The sequence below is a fragment of the Xyrauchen texanus genome, chromosome 11 (genome assembly GCF_025860055.1).
Source record: "Xyrauchen texanus isolate HMW12.3.18 chromosome 11, RBS_HiC_50CHRs, whole genome shotgun sequence".
In the NCBI taxonomy this organism is placed as follows: Eukaryota; Metazoa; Chordata; class Actinopteri; order Cypriniformes; family Catostomidae; genus Xyrauchen; species Xyrauchen texanus.
The window spans coordinates 24034927-24055390 of NC_068286.1; the positions used below are offsets into that span (position 1 = coordinate 24034927).

Genomic DNA, 20464 nt, shown 5'->3' on the forward strand with positions numbered 1-20464 from the left:
TTTGCCGGCCTGTTTAGAGTTTGCCCAAAGGTATGGCCAAAGCTATCCTGCTTCCTCATCCTGACTACCTTCCTAATGTGCCTTTTTCAACACTACACCCTCTGGAAGCCTTCTGCTCTCCGCCGTTTTTAACGCCGGAGCAGGAAAGACTTCACGGACTCTGCCCAGTCCGCGCCCTTCAGGCTTATGTCCACCGCACTAGCCAGTGGCGTAAGTCAGGGCAATTATTTGTCTGCTATGGGGCCGCAACAGGGGGGCGGCCGCTACCAAGCAGACTATGTCACATTGGGTGAGGGATGCTATTGCCCTGGCCTATGAGGTGCGCGGTCAAGCTTTGCCAGTAGGGGTCAGGGCTCACTCCACCAGAGTGGTCGCCTCTAAAGCCTTGGCTAGAGGGGTCCCTCTGCAGCAGGTTTGTGATGCGGCAGGCTGGTCCTCTCCGCACACATTCATCAGATTTTATAGTTTGGATGTTCATGCTACTCCAGGCTCTTACGTCCTTGAGTCGACATCCCAAGCTCATGCCTGAACAAGTTTGTGATGCGGCAGGCTGGTCCTCTCCGCACTCATTCATCAGATTTTATAGTTTGGATGTTCATGCTACTCCGGGCTCTTACGTCCTTGAGTCGACATCCCAAGCTCACACCTGAACAAGTTTGTGATGCGGCAGGCTGGTCCTCTCCGCGCACATTCATCAGTTTTTATGGCAGGCTCATGCCTGAACAAGTTCGTGATGCGGCAGGCTGGTCCTTTCCGCACACGTTCATCGAACTTTATGGGTTAGATGTTTCTGCTACTCCGGGCTCTTACGCCCTTGAGTCGACATCTCAAGCTCACGTCTGAACAAGTTTGTGATGCGGCAGGCTTGTCCTCTCCGCACTCATTCATCAGATTTTATAGTTTGGATGTTCATGCTACTCCGGGCTCTTACGTCCTTGAGTCGACATCCCAAGCTCACACCTGAACATGTTTGTGACGTGGCAGGCTGGTCCTCTCCCTGCACATTCATCAGTTTTTATGGCAGGCTCATGCCTGAACAAGTTCTTGATGCGGCAGGCTGGTCCTTTCCGCACACGTTCATCGAACTTTATGGGTTAGATGTTTCTGCTACTCCGGGCTCTTACGCCCTTGAGTCGACATCAAGCTCATGTCTGAGATCTCTCGTGTTTTTGTGAGCACAGTTCACAACCATAGGGGTCCAGACAGCCCCAGTGCGGCGGCGTGGGTATTGCGTTCCCCGTAGCGCTTAGCAAAAGCGCAGCATCATAGTGAAGCTTTTTGTAAAGGGAACGTCTCGGATTGCATGTAACCCTTGTTCCCTGAAAAAAGCGGAACGAGATGCTGCGCTTTTTTCTGCACTGGGACGTCCCAGGACTGCTCTTCAGAAAAAGGTATCTGACAACACGCTGGTGACGCCTCTATTTTATAGCCTGGCCACAGGTGCATCTAATGATCATCACCAGCCGAGGCTATAAATTCCGGTCAATGTTCATTGACGTGTTACACACAAATTCACAGCTGTTCACAATGCAGGATTGTTCCCCGTAGCGCTTAGCAAAAGCGCAGCATCTCATTCTGCTTTTTACAGGGAACAAGGGTTACACATGTAACCCGAGACGTTATCAGAAGTAAAGAGACACAAGCAAGTACAGGAGAGCAATGGTGAATTTATAGTGGAAAATTCTCTTTATCTTAGTGTAATTTCCCATATGTACTGTATAACTAATAGTCTAGAACTCTATAAATAAGAAAATCATATTTCAGGGAGAAATGAACTTTGGAGACATGAAATCACTTGCCCCTAAACAAACAAAAAACAACAAAACAACAAAAAAGTGGAGATTAATAAGTGTCATGGCTATTTTGTTCTTAAATATCTTATAGAAAGCAGTTTTATACTTTTCCTTTGCTAATCTGAAAGCTAATGAAAACGTTACCAACATCACAAAAAAAAAGAAGGAAATAAGGAAAAAGATAAAAAATAAATAGAAAGGAACAAACACTTAGTATGTATTAGTAGTTTATTGTCAGGTTTAACAGATATAACTGTGAACTATGGCAAAGATAGTAAAACAAAAACATTGTTTCAAACAGAGACATCTGCACGTGCCACGCTACTGTGCCAATGACTGAAAGGTTGAGCTCTTCACCCGTTAAGGAGGTATCTGGGATGATAACTAGCACCAAACAATCATTCAGCAGTTCATTCTGCCCTTGAGAAGGAATGTCTTCTGGACGAATATGGTTTAAATGTAATGCTTTTCTATCGTACTAATTCTTTCTGTAATCACTAGCCAGTTTACCTCACATAGACAATCACACTAAAAAGAACAATTGCCAACATCAGTGTAAACTAGCCCAGGAATAGTTTTAATCCATGTCCAGTGAGCCAGTCACACACCCACACACTACTGAGGCTGTGTGAACACAGATAAGCTCTTATTTACCAAGTAATGGACAACTTGGACAATTCACTTTATACTGTGATGTCTTTAAGACTGGGAACAAGAACAAGCATATTTTGAAAGAGCTGTCCCATAGTGAGATGTCCAGTTTCTATCTAACTATGTTCAACTGTAGGCTACACATACAAAATATCCACTGTAGGTATCTACATTTCATACATACTTGGTCTTCCCTGTTGACTTTCATCTCATTGAAAAACTACATTCTCTAAAATAAAAACAATAACAGTTACAATATGCATATTATATGAGTAACACAGGTTGCACTATGGTTTGTGTAGCCTAATTCACTCAAATCCTACATAATATTTTTTGAGTAATGCATATATAATCCACACAAATCTTCCTTATCTTCTACCTGTGCCATGCGCTCTGAATACTTCCCAGATCTAAAAACCTCTTCCTCCTTATAATGAACCACCTTATTCCTCAGAGGCATTGATATCTTACAAACGCACTGGGTTTCACATTCTTGCTGTTCGGTTACACATCTAAAAAGGGTCTAAATCCTATCAGCTAAAAAGAAAACAAATTCTGTACACTATATTGGTCCACATGGGAGTAAACCATCAACAGATTTCAAACATTAGCCAGGACTGCATTAATTTCCATAGAAACAATCACCAGAGCAACAGCATTCTCTGTTACCAAACCTATCACATCAGTTTCACAATGCCCAGCTGTTAAATGGATAGTTCTCCAAAAATTTAAAATCTCTCATCATTTACTCACCCTCATTCCATTTCAGTGTAGGTGATAAAGGTGTTAATATTTAAGTCATTTTGTACTATAAATCTCCACCTTTGGCCAACCTCAATCGATAGGTAGCAATATGCATGAAGAATGTGAATTGACAAATGTTTTTAATATAAAATCGACAAAATGGAAGTGAAAGTGGAGATATATAATAATAATAAAAAAAAAAGACTTAAATATTGATCTTTTTTTTTTACCATCACCTATTATATCACCTCTGAAGAACTGTATTTAACCACAGGAGCATATATTTACTTTTATACTGCCTTTATGTGCTTTTTGGACTTTCAGAAATTTGGCCACCATACACTTGCATTGTATGGACCTACATAGCTGAGATATTCTAAAAATCTTCATTAGTGTTCTGCAGAAAAAAGAAAGTTATAGACATCTGGGATGGCATGAGGATGAGTAAAAGATGAGAGGATTTTCATTTTGGGGTAAACTATCCATTTAACGTTTGATTTTTTCCTCACAATGATCTATACATTTCCTTGGCTGATCTCAATTTCTTATTTTTGATGGATAAGCTCCTTTAAAGATCTCCTACTAAACACACATTTTTCACTTATATTTGAATAGTTTGTGACATCCAGTAAATACTGTTTTACAGTATCTCTTTAATGGCACATAAGGATAAAGTCAAAACTTTAGACTGTTTCTTCCAATTTATATTAACTGTATAAAAATAAATGCGCTATTCTGGTTTTGCCAAAATAGGAGCTGTTACTGAAATCATATGTGTCTGTGTGTGTTCAGGGATTCTCATTTTCTGTGGGAATTGTAAAACAAGCATCTGTTAATAGCTACTGCGTAGCATTACGTCTAGCCAAGATATCTGTATAAAAATAATAGATGAAAAAGGGTAATAATAAACCCCTAAAAAAAAGAAAACAGAAAATGGCTGCATGCCGTTGCAAAGTTACTGGATTCTTTTGTTGGCCACACTTCCTCGAACACGTCACACTAAACCGTGTGCTTCGGTTTCTCTGTGCTTCATTCACATTCATAAAACACTCAGGACACAGATGCTCTGCCAACATACACAATTTTCTAAGAGACAGTTATTGGATACAATCTTTGCAGGAGGTAGCTAACTAAGCTAATCTAACTGGATGGACTAGCTACTGAAAGTTATAAAAAAAGGTCTAAACATCTTTTAAAATAATATGACCATAATAAAATACTGGACCATGGTATTCTGAATATAATAAGCTGTTTACAGTATGTGTTAGAACCAAACAACTGAAATCAACTCTTCCCTCATACTAATAAACTTTGATTAGTTTGTGTTTTTGTCACAGTATGATGCATGTAAATGTATTGGTTCTCCATCAGCTCACAGTAAAGTACCATGTCCCTTCACTCTTTTCATTGGATGTCTATCACATTTGAGCTGATTCAATGATGATTATATCCATATTGAAAACAATTTCAGATCCCACCCTAATCATTACTAAAATCACAAAAATGATTTCAATTATTATTAATTGTTTATCCATTATTTACTTCATATGTCCATTCCTCACATACACAAAACAATATAATTATTGTCATCACTGTCATTTTCTCCCTATGGATCTTTACCCTATAAGGGTCCTAACACCATCTACTCCTCTTCCTCGTCTTCATCATCATCTTCATCGTGGCAGTGTGTGATTTCCTGCGGTGGTTGAGCGAACAGGTGGGGAAGTTTGATTTTGCTGATGGAGTGTGTGAGCTGGTTTCTTTTGCAGTCAATGTCCTTGCAGTCCATGCAGTGGCGGTTGTGTGTGGCCAAAGGAGACTCTGTGTCTGTGTCCACGTGGCTGTGCTCCACTGTGGACTCATGGGGCATCTGAGAGGGATGGAGAGAGAAAGAGAGAAAAGAAAATCATTTAACAGATATGTTAAAGAAAATTCCTGCAAATTGAAAAAAAGAATGAAAATTCCTAATTTACTCACCCTCAAGTGGTTCCAAACACATATGACTTTCTTTTTATGCAGAACACCAATTAAATTAATATCTTTTCTACTCAATGGCAGTGGATAATGCCTCATTTTAAAGCTTAAAAAGGATCCAAAGAATCATAAAAGTAGTCCATGTGACATCATAAAATCAAAAATCTTGTCAACAAAAAATCTTGTCAACAAAAATATGTCTGTTGCACTTTCATAAGTGCATAGGATAAGCTCATTCAAGAGCAATGCAAGTTCTCGTGTGACCACGCAGGATACAATTCACTGCCAATGTATTAAAAAGATAGACCGCAATATTTATTAAAACATCTCATTTTGTGTTTCTCATAAGAAAGTCAAAGGGTTTGGAATGACATGTGGATGAAAATTATGAGCAGTAAATTAAGACAGAATTGTAATTTTTGAGAGAAATACTCCTTTAAAACATGAATACCTTGCTACAGACCTGTGTGTCAGTGTGTTTTTGGGTATGTGGGTATGTGTGGGTCCCCGTCTGTCACTCACTCGAAGTTGTGTCGAATGAATTGACACAAGGGGTCTTCCTGGGACGCCAAATGTACCTCTGAACCTGAGGAAAGGCCAATGTCAAGTTGGCAGACAGCATTTGCATGGCCCGCCCCGCACATACGGGTATAAAGGAAAGCGGGGAAGCGAGTGCCAGTAAGAAATTTTCTTCGGAGCCGAACGGTTGTGCAACAGCAAGCTGTGTTTACCACTGTTCCACTCACCTCTACTGGCAATAAGCACTGCTGTTGGATCTACGGCGCATTTCCAACTGCTGTTCTCTCGGCAGGCCAGCGCTGAACAGTTCTGAAAATGCCTCTCTAGGACCTCTTCCTCAGTCTCTAACCCACCCCCCTGCCGGGTGTGCAAAGCAAGGTAAGTGCTTTTGATTCTTTTCTCTTCTGCCTCCCGACGCGCTATTACGAGTCACAGGTGCTCTGTACTTAGTTCCCTAAGCCCCTCCTGCCTCAGCACTAGACCTACCACTGTAAACGGCCATTCCTTATTTTCGGCTCCTAAGTGCAAAATCCTGACTGGCTGCCCCGCTTCCCTTTATACCCCTATGTCCTGTGCGGGGCATGGAAATTCTGTCTGCCAACTTGACATTGGCCTTTTCTCAGGTTCAAAACGGCTCAATCCTTCTCTCGGGGAACGGAGGTTACAACAGTATCCATGATGGTATGTTTTTTGGGATGTGGGATTGTGTTGTTTGTGTTTGTAGGTGTGTGTGTGTGTGTGTGTGTGTGTGTGATAAATGTAAGGCAATAGTAAGAGACACGTATCTGAACGCTAGTGGAGGTAAGTGAGAAAGAGAAGCAATACACACTGTTCAGTTCCAGTGTTGTGCTGACGTGCTGTGGTAGGGTTATTCTTTACGGATAGAGAACTCCCTACTCTTCCTACTCTTTGGAAATGTCCCCAGAACTTTCAAACTGCATGTTATAAAACTCCTTATTAAGAAAACACAGCTTGATCCTGGAGAATTGGTTCATTATAGACTGATCTTCCATCTATATTTTAGATACTACAAAATATTGTGTCCCCCAACTATGCTCATTTTTGTACCTGTGAGGAGGAGACTGCACTTATAAGAGTTACTAATGAGCCGTTATTATCACCTGACTGTGGCTGCATCTCTCTTCTAGCTCTTTTAGATCTTAGTACAGCCTCTGATACCACAAATCCATGACATTCTTTTGAATAGGCTTGAGAATTATGTTGTGATTTGTGGACAGGCATTAGCATGGTTTTGGCCCTATTTATCCAACCGCTACCACTTCTCCATTTACTCAATACTAACAAAACAGATGTCTTAATTATTGGACCAAAAACCTCTAAACATAACATGCTAGAATGTAATCTGTCTCTAGATGAATGTATTGTTGCGTGGTCTTCTATGGTTACCAATTTGGGTGTTATGTTTGATAACAATCAGTCTTTTGAAAATCACATTTCCAATGTTTGATGAACAACATTTTTCCACCTTAGAAATATTGCTTAATTCTGACACATGCTCTGTTTCTGGTTTCCAAAAAAGCTAATTCATGCGTTCATGCCCACAAAACCAGATTATTGTAATGCACTACTGGGTTGACGTCCTTCCGGCTCAGTAAATAAGCTTCATTTATTAAGACGGTATTAAGTGGCTGCCTGTTAGGTTTAATATATGTTTTTAATTTAGTTTATTACTTGCAAAGCTTTGAATGGCCTAGCTCTGCATTTTCCATCATGCTGCACTCCATCACGTTCAGTCTGGTCGTAAAAATTCAGCCTGTTGATATTAGAATATCAAAATACAAAAAAGGAGGTAATACCTTTTTTCTATTTGGCTCCTAAATTCTGGAACAGCCTTACTAGATTTGTTTGGGACTCACTCTCTCAGATTAAGCTTAAGCAGACTACAATCTCATCTCTTTAGCCAAGCATACACAGAATTCATCCCTCAACCATAGTTGCACAACATTAGTCAGGTCTTCTGGAATGAAAAACACTTTTCATATTCTATAACTCTAAGTGAATGGCATCTACGATAATATTATTCTTTTTCTTTCCCTGTTTCATCCCGCAGCATGACAGATCCAGCTTCGTTCCAGCCCAACATTCCACTCCCACTGCAATGTGTTGCTAAACGATGAATACTAACTGCAGCCTGGGCCAGCCAGACAGTGGGGGTGCTACTATGGACTTCACAGAGGATTAACTGCTGCCAAATTCCAGACGGACTGTAAGGGATGCTCCACTGGTCACTGCCTGCAACTTTGTCTTAAGATGGACTTCACAGACAATGAATAGCTGCCAATTACCAATCAGACTGCATAGCACACCTAACTGACCACTGCCTGCATTATCTCAAAAATTTTATGGACTGCACAGAGAAAACTACTATCAAGCACATCTGCCAGTTTGAACAGTGAGTAACACTCTTACTGGCCACTGCTTGCATCATTTCTTTCTCTTAAATTAGAATACATAGACAATAAATTACTTCCAACTAAAGCCTTTACCAGCCAAACAGCAAAGGACCCTGATTCTACGTGCCCCTCAGCAGTAAATTCGAGATATACTGTACTTCTTAATATTCATAAGTAATCTTCCATTTGAACAATATCCTTTAGTTTTAAGCTTTGCCTACCAAAAACATTTAGACATTGCCCACCAAAAAAAATCTACTGTTTACCCAATTATATGACTTGAATTACAAATTAGTGATGTCAAAAGTACCGGTATTTCGGAACTAAGTTGATACTAAAATAAAAAAGATGTCACGATACCAGTGTTTCTACAGTAGTACCAAGCAACGACTTTATCCGACCCAGCATGCTGTCTGACTGACACATGCTGCTTCCAAATGCTCCACGCTTATTTGAGTGTACTCTTTTACACTGAAATTCACAACAAATAACATTTTATTGTGATATGTCCTAGTGTGATTATTAAACTGCGAAAGACTTCAGTCTTAATCTGAATGAACTGCGTGAGCTTTCTTTCACTTGAAATGAAAGAAATTGCAACAGAAATGTTTAACAACGGTGTAGTAAAATGTAATATTCACTGTAGTAATGTAGTAATATAAATAATAATAATAATTACAAAATTACATCACAAGCAAAAGTGCTGTTGTTCTGAAACAAATGCAATGGTGTGTTGAAAAGGTTCTATTTTCACTTGTTAAAAGTTTTAAGAATTTATTTAATTAGACACCATTATGATGATGAAATTAATTTAAACTTCAAAACTTGAAAAACAGGAACTGGGAAAAAATAAAACAAATGTCAGTAGGGTCCTACCTAACACTTAATTGAGGAACAATTGAAGAATACATTTTTTTATTTACGTTGAAGTTTGACAATAAAAATAGTCAAATAGTTAATAGTGTGTTCAATAGCACATTACTATATTAGTATATTTTTGCTGTGGTGTCCAAATCTTTATTGAGAACCTGGAAATTTCGGTATCGTGACTTTTACACATAACTAACTGATATTGGCATTATGTTCATGCTGTATAGCCAGAAGGGAACCACCGTTCGTTAGTTCGTTCCTTGCCACAGATGCACTTTGGCTTGCTCACTGGGGGCCTAAAGACAAAAACATTAGGGCATGATTTTCAATGAAGTTTTGAATTAAACCACTCAATGGGGACTTAAAGAACATTTGATTATATTGTGGAGGAAGCATTGCTTAGATAAGTGCCCAATACCGGTCTAGATTACGTCTCAGCTTCTAATCATCATTTTTGGTATTCTAGGTCTTATGAATAAACGTTTAGTGAGGGGGTTAAATTTTATTGGTATGTATTGATATTAAACCAATCATGTTGGTATGTGTTTGTGGGTGTGCTTGTGTTTTTGGGTGTGTGTGTTCTCACCAGCACATGTGCGGCTCTGAACAGGTAGCTGAAGGGGTAGTAGAGCAAGTTGATGAATGAAGCAGCGTACAGGTCAGCGTAACGCATCACCTGAGATGCAAACAGAGTCTGCCGAGAACCACTACGGAAGAGACTGCCCATCATCCCGTAACACATGTCCATGTCATGAGTTACTTTCTGATGAGTCAAGACACACAGAGAGAATGACCAAATAAGCATGCAATACCACACGTGTATAATCACAAGAATAGGATTCTCAAGCTTGCATATTCTGGGATATTTGACAATTCAAATTATTACAATGCCAAAGATGATGTTTATAGACATAGCGTTAAAAACAACACAGAATATAATTTTACTCCTCAAACGTTTTTAGGGATATAAAATGAATCACTTTGTAGATGTGTACTGTTAACAAAGTTTAAATTCCAGCCGTTTCACATTAAAGAGACAGACCGGGTAAAGTATATAATTTTTGTACTGTTAAAATACTTTCTCCTATCCAAGCTTAACATAAGACAGCTATAAATAGCCATTTTTAGGTTGATTCCTCCCAAAAGTGTAAACACTGTGGCTCAGCGGTGCTATCAAAACATTGCAATGTTTGAGCATCGCAACCAGCCAGACATAGCAAATTTGGCTCAACCAATGGGATGAGTTTTGAGATTAATCTGTCCAGTGTTTGTCTGACCAACATGAAACTGGAGGGGTTTTTAGGAAACTGTTTTTGCAATTCTGTTTGGTAATGCTAGTGATGCAGAAATTACACACTTCACCTTAAATAGAAACAATAGGAATTCCAATGTGTGTGCGATTATGTGGGTATACCTTCATTCTTCTCTGGATTGTACTGATATCTGGTCTCTCATTGCTGCTGCTGTCCAAATGCCTACAGAAGAATGTGAGCGAGAGAAAATTAAGAGCTATAATATTTTGTGTTTTTATTAATCACATTTATTTCTATCAAACTTTTCTCCAGTACGTAGGATAGAAGGAACATCACTGCGAACAGGTCCACAACGATCCACTAAGTTTGAGCGTTCGAGATTTGTAAATAGCAAAGCAGACATTAGACTCATTGTAATATGCCCTTTGTTGCCCTGCTCCTCATAGGTGCAAATGGATATTATAACATATATTATAATTTTTATCGTGAATGTGAGCAAAACTGTTACACTGTACAGCCCTACTCTAGGTATATGTGTAGTGAAAGAGGAGAAAAGAGGATAAATGGGCAGACATCAATAAAACACAGGAAACCATATAGTAACCGTGTGATTCAGAGATGGTGATGTCACTAGGTTCATACATAAAGACGTAAAAGTCTTCACTTATCAATAGGTGAACTCTCTCATACTGTACCTTTGAGTTTATGAGACCATCCACATCCATACTCGCATGCAAGTACACACACACACAAACACACACACACACTAACACACACACACAAACACATGCAGCGAGGAACCGAAAAAGATTTACTCACTTGTATAGTTCTGCCAAGAAAATGTCCAAGCCCTGCAGTTCCTCAAACAGAGCTGTTAATGAGAGAACAGATCATAATTGTGTTTTACATCTTTTTCTTACCCTTTCAAGTGTGAACATCTATCTATCTATCCCCCTCCCCTCTCTCTTTCTCTGCATGACCGTTCCTTCATTTACAAGGAGGCTTATGTTGCTGAAGGGCTCCTCTCACTATAGTGACACTCACAGCTCTTGTCTGTCCAAACATGCAGCTCCTGAGCCAATTCAGGAATCACTAGGAATGTCCGCCAGCCCTGTCGCTTCTTGGACTTAAGGATATCCCCAAAAATATGATCCCCAATGTACACAATATCCTTCACTTTTGCTCCGAGCAAGTCACACAAAATGTCAGAGGAACCTGGGAAGACAACATAACAACATAAATCTTTAGAAAAGTGTCACATTTTCCCATTATTTCAGTCATATGATTGATGCCCAGAGTAGGGCTGCAGTTTTATTTCAATTAATATTGAAACTGCCATATAATACTATGTCAAATATTTGCTGTATGATTTTTTCACCATATCGTGCAACCCCACAGTAGAGTATGATCAATTTCTTGGCCAACTATATAAAAACTATTAATTACACTATTAGCTCTTGCATGCAAGTTACACTTTCATAAATAAGGACTAAGAGATGGTATGCAAGTGCAACTGAAAACCACGTGACAAAGTGTTGATCTGTATTGAAACGGTTGACAATGTGAGATAGGGGATATGTGTGAATCTGTGTGTATGTGTGTGTGTTGTGTGTGTCTTTGTCCAATAATATCCAGTACCTCCAGAGTAGACAATGCCATGCTGTAGAGGTCCAGTGTACGTCCCTATTTTCAGTCTCCCCGTGGTCTAAGAAAGAAAATAGACTTATCAATATTTAGATGTCCAGACTGTTTGAATATTCATTAATTGTATTTCATTACCATAATGTCAATCACACCAAATTTTCTCATAACACCGAAATATAGGCAAACATTCAATACTGCAAAGGGCAGGTTTCCTACACAATACAATTCTATGACATTTCATTAATTAATGGATAAAGATAAAAAATTATAATAATTTAATAGAGATTGCACTCACAAAGAGCAATCTCTTGCAGACAATATATTGTAGAGCTGAGCATTAATAGAAACATTTATATTTACTGTCTCATGAAAAAAATATATAAAACAATTCTGGGTCACAATTAAAATATTCCCTGATATTTTCCAGTTTTCCATGACAATGGGAACCTTGTGCAAAGTGAACCTGTTGAAAAGAAGACAGGAAAGAGGATTTGCTGACTTAAATACTGTGTGGTCATGATAAGCAGGAAAAAAGGTCCCAGAATGTGCAATTCTACACCTGCTGACTTTGAGAGTCTACTTCTATATTTGTAATAGTAGAGGTTTTGGTTGTGATGTACTCACCATATCCACCTGTCTTAGAACCGTTCCCTCTCCAAAGAATAAAGGCTTCCTAGCATCCACTAGAATCAGGTCAAAGTAGGACTGCCATGGACGGTGTGGAGTGCCATGCTATGATATAAAACAGCCGATTATATATATATATATATATATATATATATATATATATATATATATATATATATATATATATATATAATACACATATATCAGGAAACTCTTTGCAGAGGTTTAAAGAGAGGTTGAATAAAATGTTAATACCTTTGGGCCATAAGGAAGGTCAAACAAGTATGTCATTATTTTCTGTAAAACAAATTAAAACAACAGCTATATGTGCATATGTGGTCCCAATAAGAATCAAAACATCTGTATAGAGGTGAATGAAAACAGACAACGTGTAAATAAGTATCTGTATCACTTGCTTGTGTGGTGGCAATGTGTGTGTGTGTGCACCAGTCAACTCACGTTAGTGTATTTGTAGTCGCTGTTGGTGGCCAAGAAAACTTTGGTGACTTCATTCATGCGGCTCAACAACAATGGCAACTTTGCCTTTAAAAAATTATAATTTTTAAACACTTTCTTTCCAATCCCTAATGCAAAAAAGAAAATACAGTAAAATCTGAAATTAAAACTTGGAAAAACTTACATCTTTCACAACATACTTCTCCGGGTTTTCCACTGTTTTCTCCTTCAGCGTTCCCTGAGAAATGAAATAAAAGCTTTGAAATATACCTCAGTTACAGAGCAAGTTTATAAAATGCATCTTAAACACGTAAATATGAATCCTATTGCAAGTCAGTGGCATAAATGTACCAGGACAAAAATGCCCCTGATATTTAAATTGTGGGGGCAAAGAATTAAGTGAAATCCCATTTCGGATATTGTTTTTATCTGTTATTTAGCATTTGATGCATTTCCTAATATTCTATTAATTCAGTCATTTCATTGGCTTAATCTACCATGTTAGAAGACAGCAGAGACATGTAGGCCAAATATTTCACGTGTTCTAACAGATTATTTCTTGTTATCATTTGCAATTTTTACAGATATTTTTTAAGTTGATTTATTATAGGTACAAGCCACAATTGTTCAGACTTAGAATGTGTTTAAATGACTTGATATTAAATTGAAGTAATTGACATGAATGGAAGAAATGGACGAACAAGTTTAAAAAAAATATTTAGAAAAAAATATGCCTTCTTAAAGATTAAAAAAGCTGCCAACATTTCAATACAAAATACTCAACCATACACAAACTTACACGCATGGTAATGTCCATTCTAGCGCACACACACACACACACACACACACACACACACACACACACACACACACACACACACAGCCTTCCTTCTCTACCCTCTTGGTAATCTACACAAAAAAATAAATAAATAAATTCAAAAAAAGGGCGCTATTTAGGGCCCAAGCCTTGAAAAGGCAAGGCCCTATTGTTTTCGTTAGGATTATTATTAGGGCCCAAGCCTTGAAAAGGCAAGGCCCTATTGTTTTCGTTAGGATTATTAGGGCCCAAGCCTTGAAAAGGCAAGGCCCTATTGTTTTCGTTAGAATTATTAGGGCCCAAGCCTTGAAAAGGCAAGGCCCTATTGTTTTCGTTAGAATTATTAGGGCCCAAGCCTTGAAAAGGCAAGGCCCTATTGTTTTTGTTAGAATTATTATTATTATTATTAGGGCCCAAGCCTTGAAAAGGCAAGGCCCTATTGTTTTCGTTAGAATTATTATTATTATTAGGGCCCAAGCCTTGAAAAGGCAAGGCCCTATTGTTTTCGTTAGGATTAATATTATTATTTTTCTTACGACTATTGGGGCACTTTTGGGGCTCTTAACGTGCTCGAAAACTCTTGAAACTTTGCACGCGGATCAGAACCCGCGGCCATTAGGGCCGGGCTGAAGCTGGTACCGAGCGTGGCAGGGGGCTCGACGGCGCCCTGGAGCGGGGTCCGAAAACTTGGTCCATAAATCAAACACGCTTGCATGTAATAATATGAAACTCGGTACACATATAGATCTCATCGTTTCATATATCCTTCATACTTTTACTTTTTACCTCAGCCCAACAGGAAATCGTCTATTTAGGGTTTTTTGGAAAACGCATGCAATGGAATGTGAAATACTCCTCCTAGAGAATTCCACCAATCGCCACGAAACTCGGTCAGCATGAAGTCAAGACATTGAGGATGAAAAATTGGTCAGCGGATTTTTGATATCTCGAACGGTTTGGCCATGGCGAGGAAACGAAATGATGGCACGAAAAGAGAAACAGGAAGTGTGTTATAACTTCTGCATACATTAATTGATCTCGATGAAACTTCAGCAGTGTGTTTGCTGTAAGAGGCCGATCGCATGGATGTGACTATTGTGAGTCAAAGTTATAGCGCCACCAACTGGCAGAAGGAAGTGTGTCACTTTCAAAATGCTTTGAAATCACCCTCTTATTTTTACCCGATTTACTTAAAACTTTAGGTGTATAATGTAAACACACGGCAGATGTAGACATGTGAAAGGATTATTGATATCTTCGATACTGTTGCCGCGGCAATGCTTCAAACTTGAATATTCTTTTTTGATGCTTTTGAGACTCTTAGCATACTTGAAATTGCATGAAACTCGACAGACACATCACATTTATTAGCCAGTAGACATGTGCAAAGTTTCAGAAACGGGCGTGGTGCAGGGGCTCAGTAGCGCCACCTTTTGACAAAAGTGGGGGGGTTGCTTTACACTTTGACCCACAGTCACAAAACTCAGTAATTATATTGTTCTCATCGAGCCGGACAACTTTCTAATTTACAGTCATTAGCTCAGACCAACAGAAAGTCAGATATTTTGGTTTGAATGTGGATGTTTTGGAGCATTTTCTCTGCCTCTCCCACTGACCCTACGTCTCTCTGTGTCTGGGGGGAGGGGGATGATTTGGCTGTTGAGTGAGAATGCTTTTATTTTTGTTTTTCAAGGTTTTGGGGCCTTTAACGTGCTCGAAAACTCTTGAAACTTTGCACACGGGTCAGAACCCGCGGCCATCAGGGCCGGGCCGAAGATGGTACCCGGGCGTGGCAGGGGGGCTCGACAGCGCCCCCTGGAATGGGATTCAAACACTTGTCCATATATCAAACATGCTTGCATGTAATAATATGAAACTTGGTACACTTGTAGATCTCATTGGGCCGAACAACTTTCGTGCTCTAAGTTTTACGCCAGCCCAACAGGAAGTCGGCTATTATGGGTTGTTTGGAAACACATGCTCTGGAATTATATATATTCCTCCTAGAGAATTAATCCAATCGCCACCAAACTCGGTCGGCATGAAGTCAAGACATTGAGGATGCTACATTCCGGAAGGATTATTGATATCTCGAACGGTTTGGCCATGGCGAGGAAATTGATTTAGGACTAAAAAAGGACACATAAAGTGTGTTATAACTTAGTTAGTTCTATCTACAGTTACAAAACTCGGCGTGTATATTGTTCTCTTCAAGCCGAACAACTTTCTAATTTACAGTCATTAGCTCCGACCAAAAGAAAGTCAGATATTGTGGTTTGAATGTGGATTTCTTGGAATTTTTCTCTCTCTGACAGACAGAGTAACCCCTCCCGTTCTGTGTTTTTTCTCTCTCTCTGTCTCTCTCTGACAAAGTGCCCCCTGCCATTCTGTCTGTGTGTGTGTGTGTGTGTGTGTGTGTGTGTGTGGGGAGGGGAGGGGGAGGGAGCCGGACAACTTTCCAAATTTACAGTCATTAGTCCAACAGAAAGTCTGATATTTTGGTTTGAATGTGGAACACATTGCAAATGAATCTTTGAAGCTCCAAAAACCTCATAAAGTTAGCATATAAAGGGAGCAAATAGCAAGGAAGTGTGTTATAACTTCTGCATACATTAACTGATCTCGATGAAACTTCAGCAGTGTGTCACATGGATGTGACTATTGTGAGTCAAAGTTATAGCGCCACCAACTGGCAGAAGGAAGTGTGTCACTTTCAAAATGCTTTGAAATCACCCTCTTATGTCTCAAGTGAACAAACAGACCAACAGAAAGTCAGATATTTTGGTTTGCATGTGGAACACATTGCAAATGAATTTTGAAGCTCCAAAAAGCACATAAAGGGAGCATAAAAGCAAGGTAGTCTGTCAAAATCTGTCAGACTTCTGCATACATTAACTGATATCGATGAAACTTCAGCAGTGCATTTAATTATAATTACATTAATAAACCTGTACAAAGACCTCCAGATAAATACTGGCCTTCTGGATTAACACGTTTAAGTGCTGCAAAAAATATTGACCTATGACATCCTATGACATTCAAAATTATTCTACATTTGAATTACCTCATAGATGTGACTATTGTGGTTCACGGTCATAGGCCCTGTCCCAAATGGCACACTTCATATGAATTTTCAGTCTTGTGTACTTATTTCATGTCTCCATTAACTCCATGAGACCGTAGGGTGTGTCATTTTTCATTTTAGGTATCAGAAGGGTGCTCGCGCATACTTTGTGGTTGATAAGTGCCCTCGTTGCGCACTTTTGCAGAGCCCACACTGATGCAAGCTCTACAGCACACATCTTCTCGACGGTCAAAGCGAGGTTACGTTATTGCCCATCGTGCACAGCGACCCCAAATGCACGGGGGTGGCGGTGCCACCAGCAACCCTAAAGGCACGGGGGTGGCGGTGCCACCGGCTTGGGCCCGCCATCGCTGCTTGCAGCTATATTTATTATTATTATTTATTTTTTTTTACGACTTTTGGGGCACTTTTGGGGCTCTTAACGTGCTCGAAAACTCTTGAAATTTTGCACACGGGTCAGAACCCGCGGCCATTAGGGCCGGGCTGAAGCTGGTACCGAGCGTGGCAGGGGGCTCGACAGCGCCCCCTGGAACAGGGTCCAAAATCTTGGTCCATAAATCAAACATGCTTGCATGTAATAATATGAAACTCGGTACACATATAGATCTCATCGTTTCATATATCCTTCATACTTTTACTTTTTACCTCAGGCCAACTGGAAATCATCTATTTAGGGTTTTTTGGAAAACGCATGCAATGGATTGTGAAATACTCCTCCTAGAGAATTCCAACAATCCCCACGAAATTCGGTCAGCATGAAGTCAAGACATTGAGGATGAAAAATTGACAGCGGATTTTTGATATCTCGAACGGTTTGGCCGTGGCGAGGAAACGAAATGATGGCACGAAAAGAGAAACAGGAAGTGTGTTCTAACTTCTGCATACATTAATTGATCTCGATGAAACTTCAGCACTGTGTTCGCTGTAACAGGCCGATCGCATGGATGTGACTATTGTGAGTCAAAGTTATAGCGCCACCAACTGGCAGAATGAAGTGTGTCACTTTCAAAATGCTTTGAAATCACCCTCTTATTTTTACCCGATTTACTTAAAAATTTAGGTGTATAATGTAAACACACGGCAGATGTAGACATGTGAAAGGATTATTGATATCTTCGATACTGTTGCCGCGGCAATGCTTCAAACTTGAATATTCTTTTTTGATGCTTTTGAGACTCTTAGCATACTTGAAATTGCATGAAACTCGACAGACACATCACATTTATTAGCCAGTAGACATGTGCAAAGTTTCAGAAACGGGCGTGGTGCAGGGGCTCAGTAGCGGCACCTTTTGACAAAAGTGGGGGGGTTGCTTTACACTTTGACCCACAGTCACAAAACTCAGTAATTATATTGTTCTCATCGAGCCGGACAACTTTCTAATTTACAGTCATTAGCTCAGACCAACAGAAAGTCAGATATTTTGGTTTGAATGTGGATGTTTTGGAGAATTTTCTCTCCCTCTCTCATTGACCCTACGTCTCTCTGTGTCTGTGGGGAGGGTGCTGATTTTGCTGAAGAGTGAAAATGCTTTTATTTTTGTTTTTCAAGGTTTTGGGGCCCTTAACGTGCTCGAAAAGTCTTGAAACTTTGCACACAGGTCAGAACCCGTGGCCATCAGGGCCGGGCTGAAGATGGTACCCGGGCGTGGCAGGGGGGCTCGACAGCGCCCCCTGGAATGGGATTCGAACACTTGTCCATATATCAAACATGCTTGCATGTAATAACATGAAACTCGGTACACTTGTAGATGTCATCGGGCCGAACAACTTTCGTGCTCTAAGTTTTACGCCAGCCCAACAGGAAGTCGGCTATTATGGGTTGTTTGGAAACACGTGCTCTGGAGTTATATATTTTCCTCCTACAGAATGAATCCAATCGCCACCAAACTCGGTCGGCATGAAGTCAAGACATTGAGGATGCTACATTCCGGACGGATTTTTAATATCTCGAACGGTTTGGCCGAGGCGAGGAAATTGATTTAGGACTAAAAATGGACACATAAAGTGTGTTATAACTTAGTTAGTTCTATCTACAGTTACAAAACTCGGCGTGTATATTGTTCTCGTCAAGCCGAACAACTTTCTAATTTACAGTCATTAGCTCCGACCAACAGAAAGTCAGATATTGTGGTTTGAATGTGGATTTCTTGGAATTTTCTCTCTCTGACTGACAGAGTGACCGCTCCCATTCTATGTTTTCTCTCTCTCTGTCTCTCTCTGACAACGTGCCCCTGCCAATTCTCTGTGTGTGGGGAGTGGAGGGGAGGGGGAGGGAGAGGGGATTTCTCTGTTGGGTGAGATTTGCATTAAGATATTGTTTTTTAAGGTTTCCGGGACTTTTGGGGCCCTTAACGTGCTCAAAAACTCTTGAAACTTTGCACACAGGTCAGAACCCGCGGCCATCAGTACCCGGGCGTGGCAGGGGGGCTAGACAGCGCCCCCTGGAATGGGATTCAAACACTTGTCCATATATCAAACATGCTTGCATGTAATAATATGAAACTCGGTACACTTCTAGATCTCGTCAAGCCGAACAACTTTCTTATTTACAGTCATTAGCTCTGACCAAGAGAAAATCAGATATTTTGGTTTGAATGTGGAACACATTGCAAATGAACTTTGAAGCTCAAAAAAGCACATAAAGGCAGCATAAATGCAAGGAAGTGTGTTATAACTTCTGCATACATTAACTGATCTCGATGAAATTTCAGCAGTGTGTTCGCGGGAAGAGGCCGGACGCATGGATGTGACTATTGTGAGTCAAAGTTATAGCGCCACCAACTGGCAGAAGGAAGTGTGTCACTTTCAAAATGCTTTGAAATCACCCCCTTATGTCTCAATTGAACAAACAGTTGATAAAGAAATCGGGTATCAATATATTGAATTATGAATTATTGCAGTGATCAACTGTGATGTCCGGTTAAGATGAAAATAAACTATTGCTCTGTCTAAGCGATTATCTTTCTGAAACACGTCACAAAAACTTACAGAAACGGATAACACAAACATGATGTTGGAAATATACACTTATCAGAATAGTTATATTAAACTTGTCTATTTCAGTTAAAGCCATTTAAGTTATAAAGCTGTCTCATGTAATTTCTCCTTTAATTCTATAATATAACCACTAGGTGGAGTTCTAAGCCTATTTTCTGTATTCTCGTTGTTTTAACGTATGAATAAGACTTACATGTTGTTGAGAACGCAGTAAAGTGTGACGCATATTTCGTTCTGTGAGTTTTATGAGTACTCCGAGTCTTTATTAAAACCAACACATGAAACATATGTCTAAAGAAAGTAGGGATGGGCTGATCGATGCGAACCTATCAAAACTTCCGAGAATGATGATCAAATTTCAAAATGCTTTGAAATCACTCTTATTTTTATTGTAAAACTGTGATAAAACATCGATGCTTGTGTTTTACATTTTTAAGAAAACAAAAAAAATGGCAGCAAACAACCACTTTTATAATTATTGTTTTGCGATCTTTGCGATTGATTTTCTTTCTGATTAATTTTCTGATAAATCTACCATTTGTTGTTGAAATGACGTAGTTCCAACGGGAGCCTGAAGTGGAGGGCGGGTCCACCTTCTTCATGTAGCCAATCAGATGA

The 20464-nt window shown here is 39.6% G+C and overlaps 1 protein-coding gene across 1 annotated transcript in view; it reads right to left on the reverse strand.

Annotated features, from left to right (window-relative positions):
* Positions 1 to 2007: 2007 nt before the first annotated feature.
* The window catches only part of LOC127651244 (cytosolic purine 5'-nucleotidase-like), a 52230-nt gene continuing 33773 nt past the window's right edge, over positions 2008 to 20464 (reverse strand). The window contains exons 9-18 of the mRNA XM_052136991.1: positions 13130 to 13183; positions 12949 to 13032; positions 12745 to 12786; positions 12487 to 12594; positions 11857 to 11923; positions 11263 to 11433; positions 11038 to 11089; positions 10380 to 10440; positions 9552 to 9728; positions 2008 to 5058 (exon numbers count right to left, since the gene is read on the reverse strand). Of these exons, the coding sequence (XP_051992951.1) occupies positions 4831 to 5058; positions 9552 to 9728; positions 10380 to 10440; positions 11038 to 11089; positions 11263 to 11433; positions 11857 to 11923; positions 12487 to 12594; positions 12745 to 12786; positions 12949 to 13032; positions 13130 to 13183 (1044 nt within the window). The 3' untranslated portion in view covers positions 2008 to 4830. The remainder of the gene's footprint in view (positions 5059 to 9551; positions 9729 to 10379; positions 10441 to 11037; positions 11090 to 11262; positions 11434 to 11856; positions 11924 to 12486; positions 12595 to 12744; positions 12787 to 12948; positions 13033 to 13129; positions 13184 to 20464) is intronic.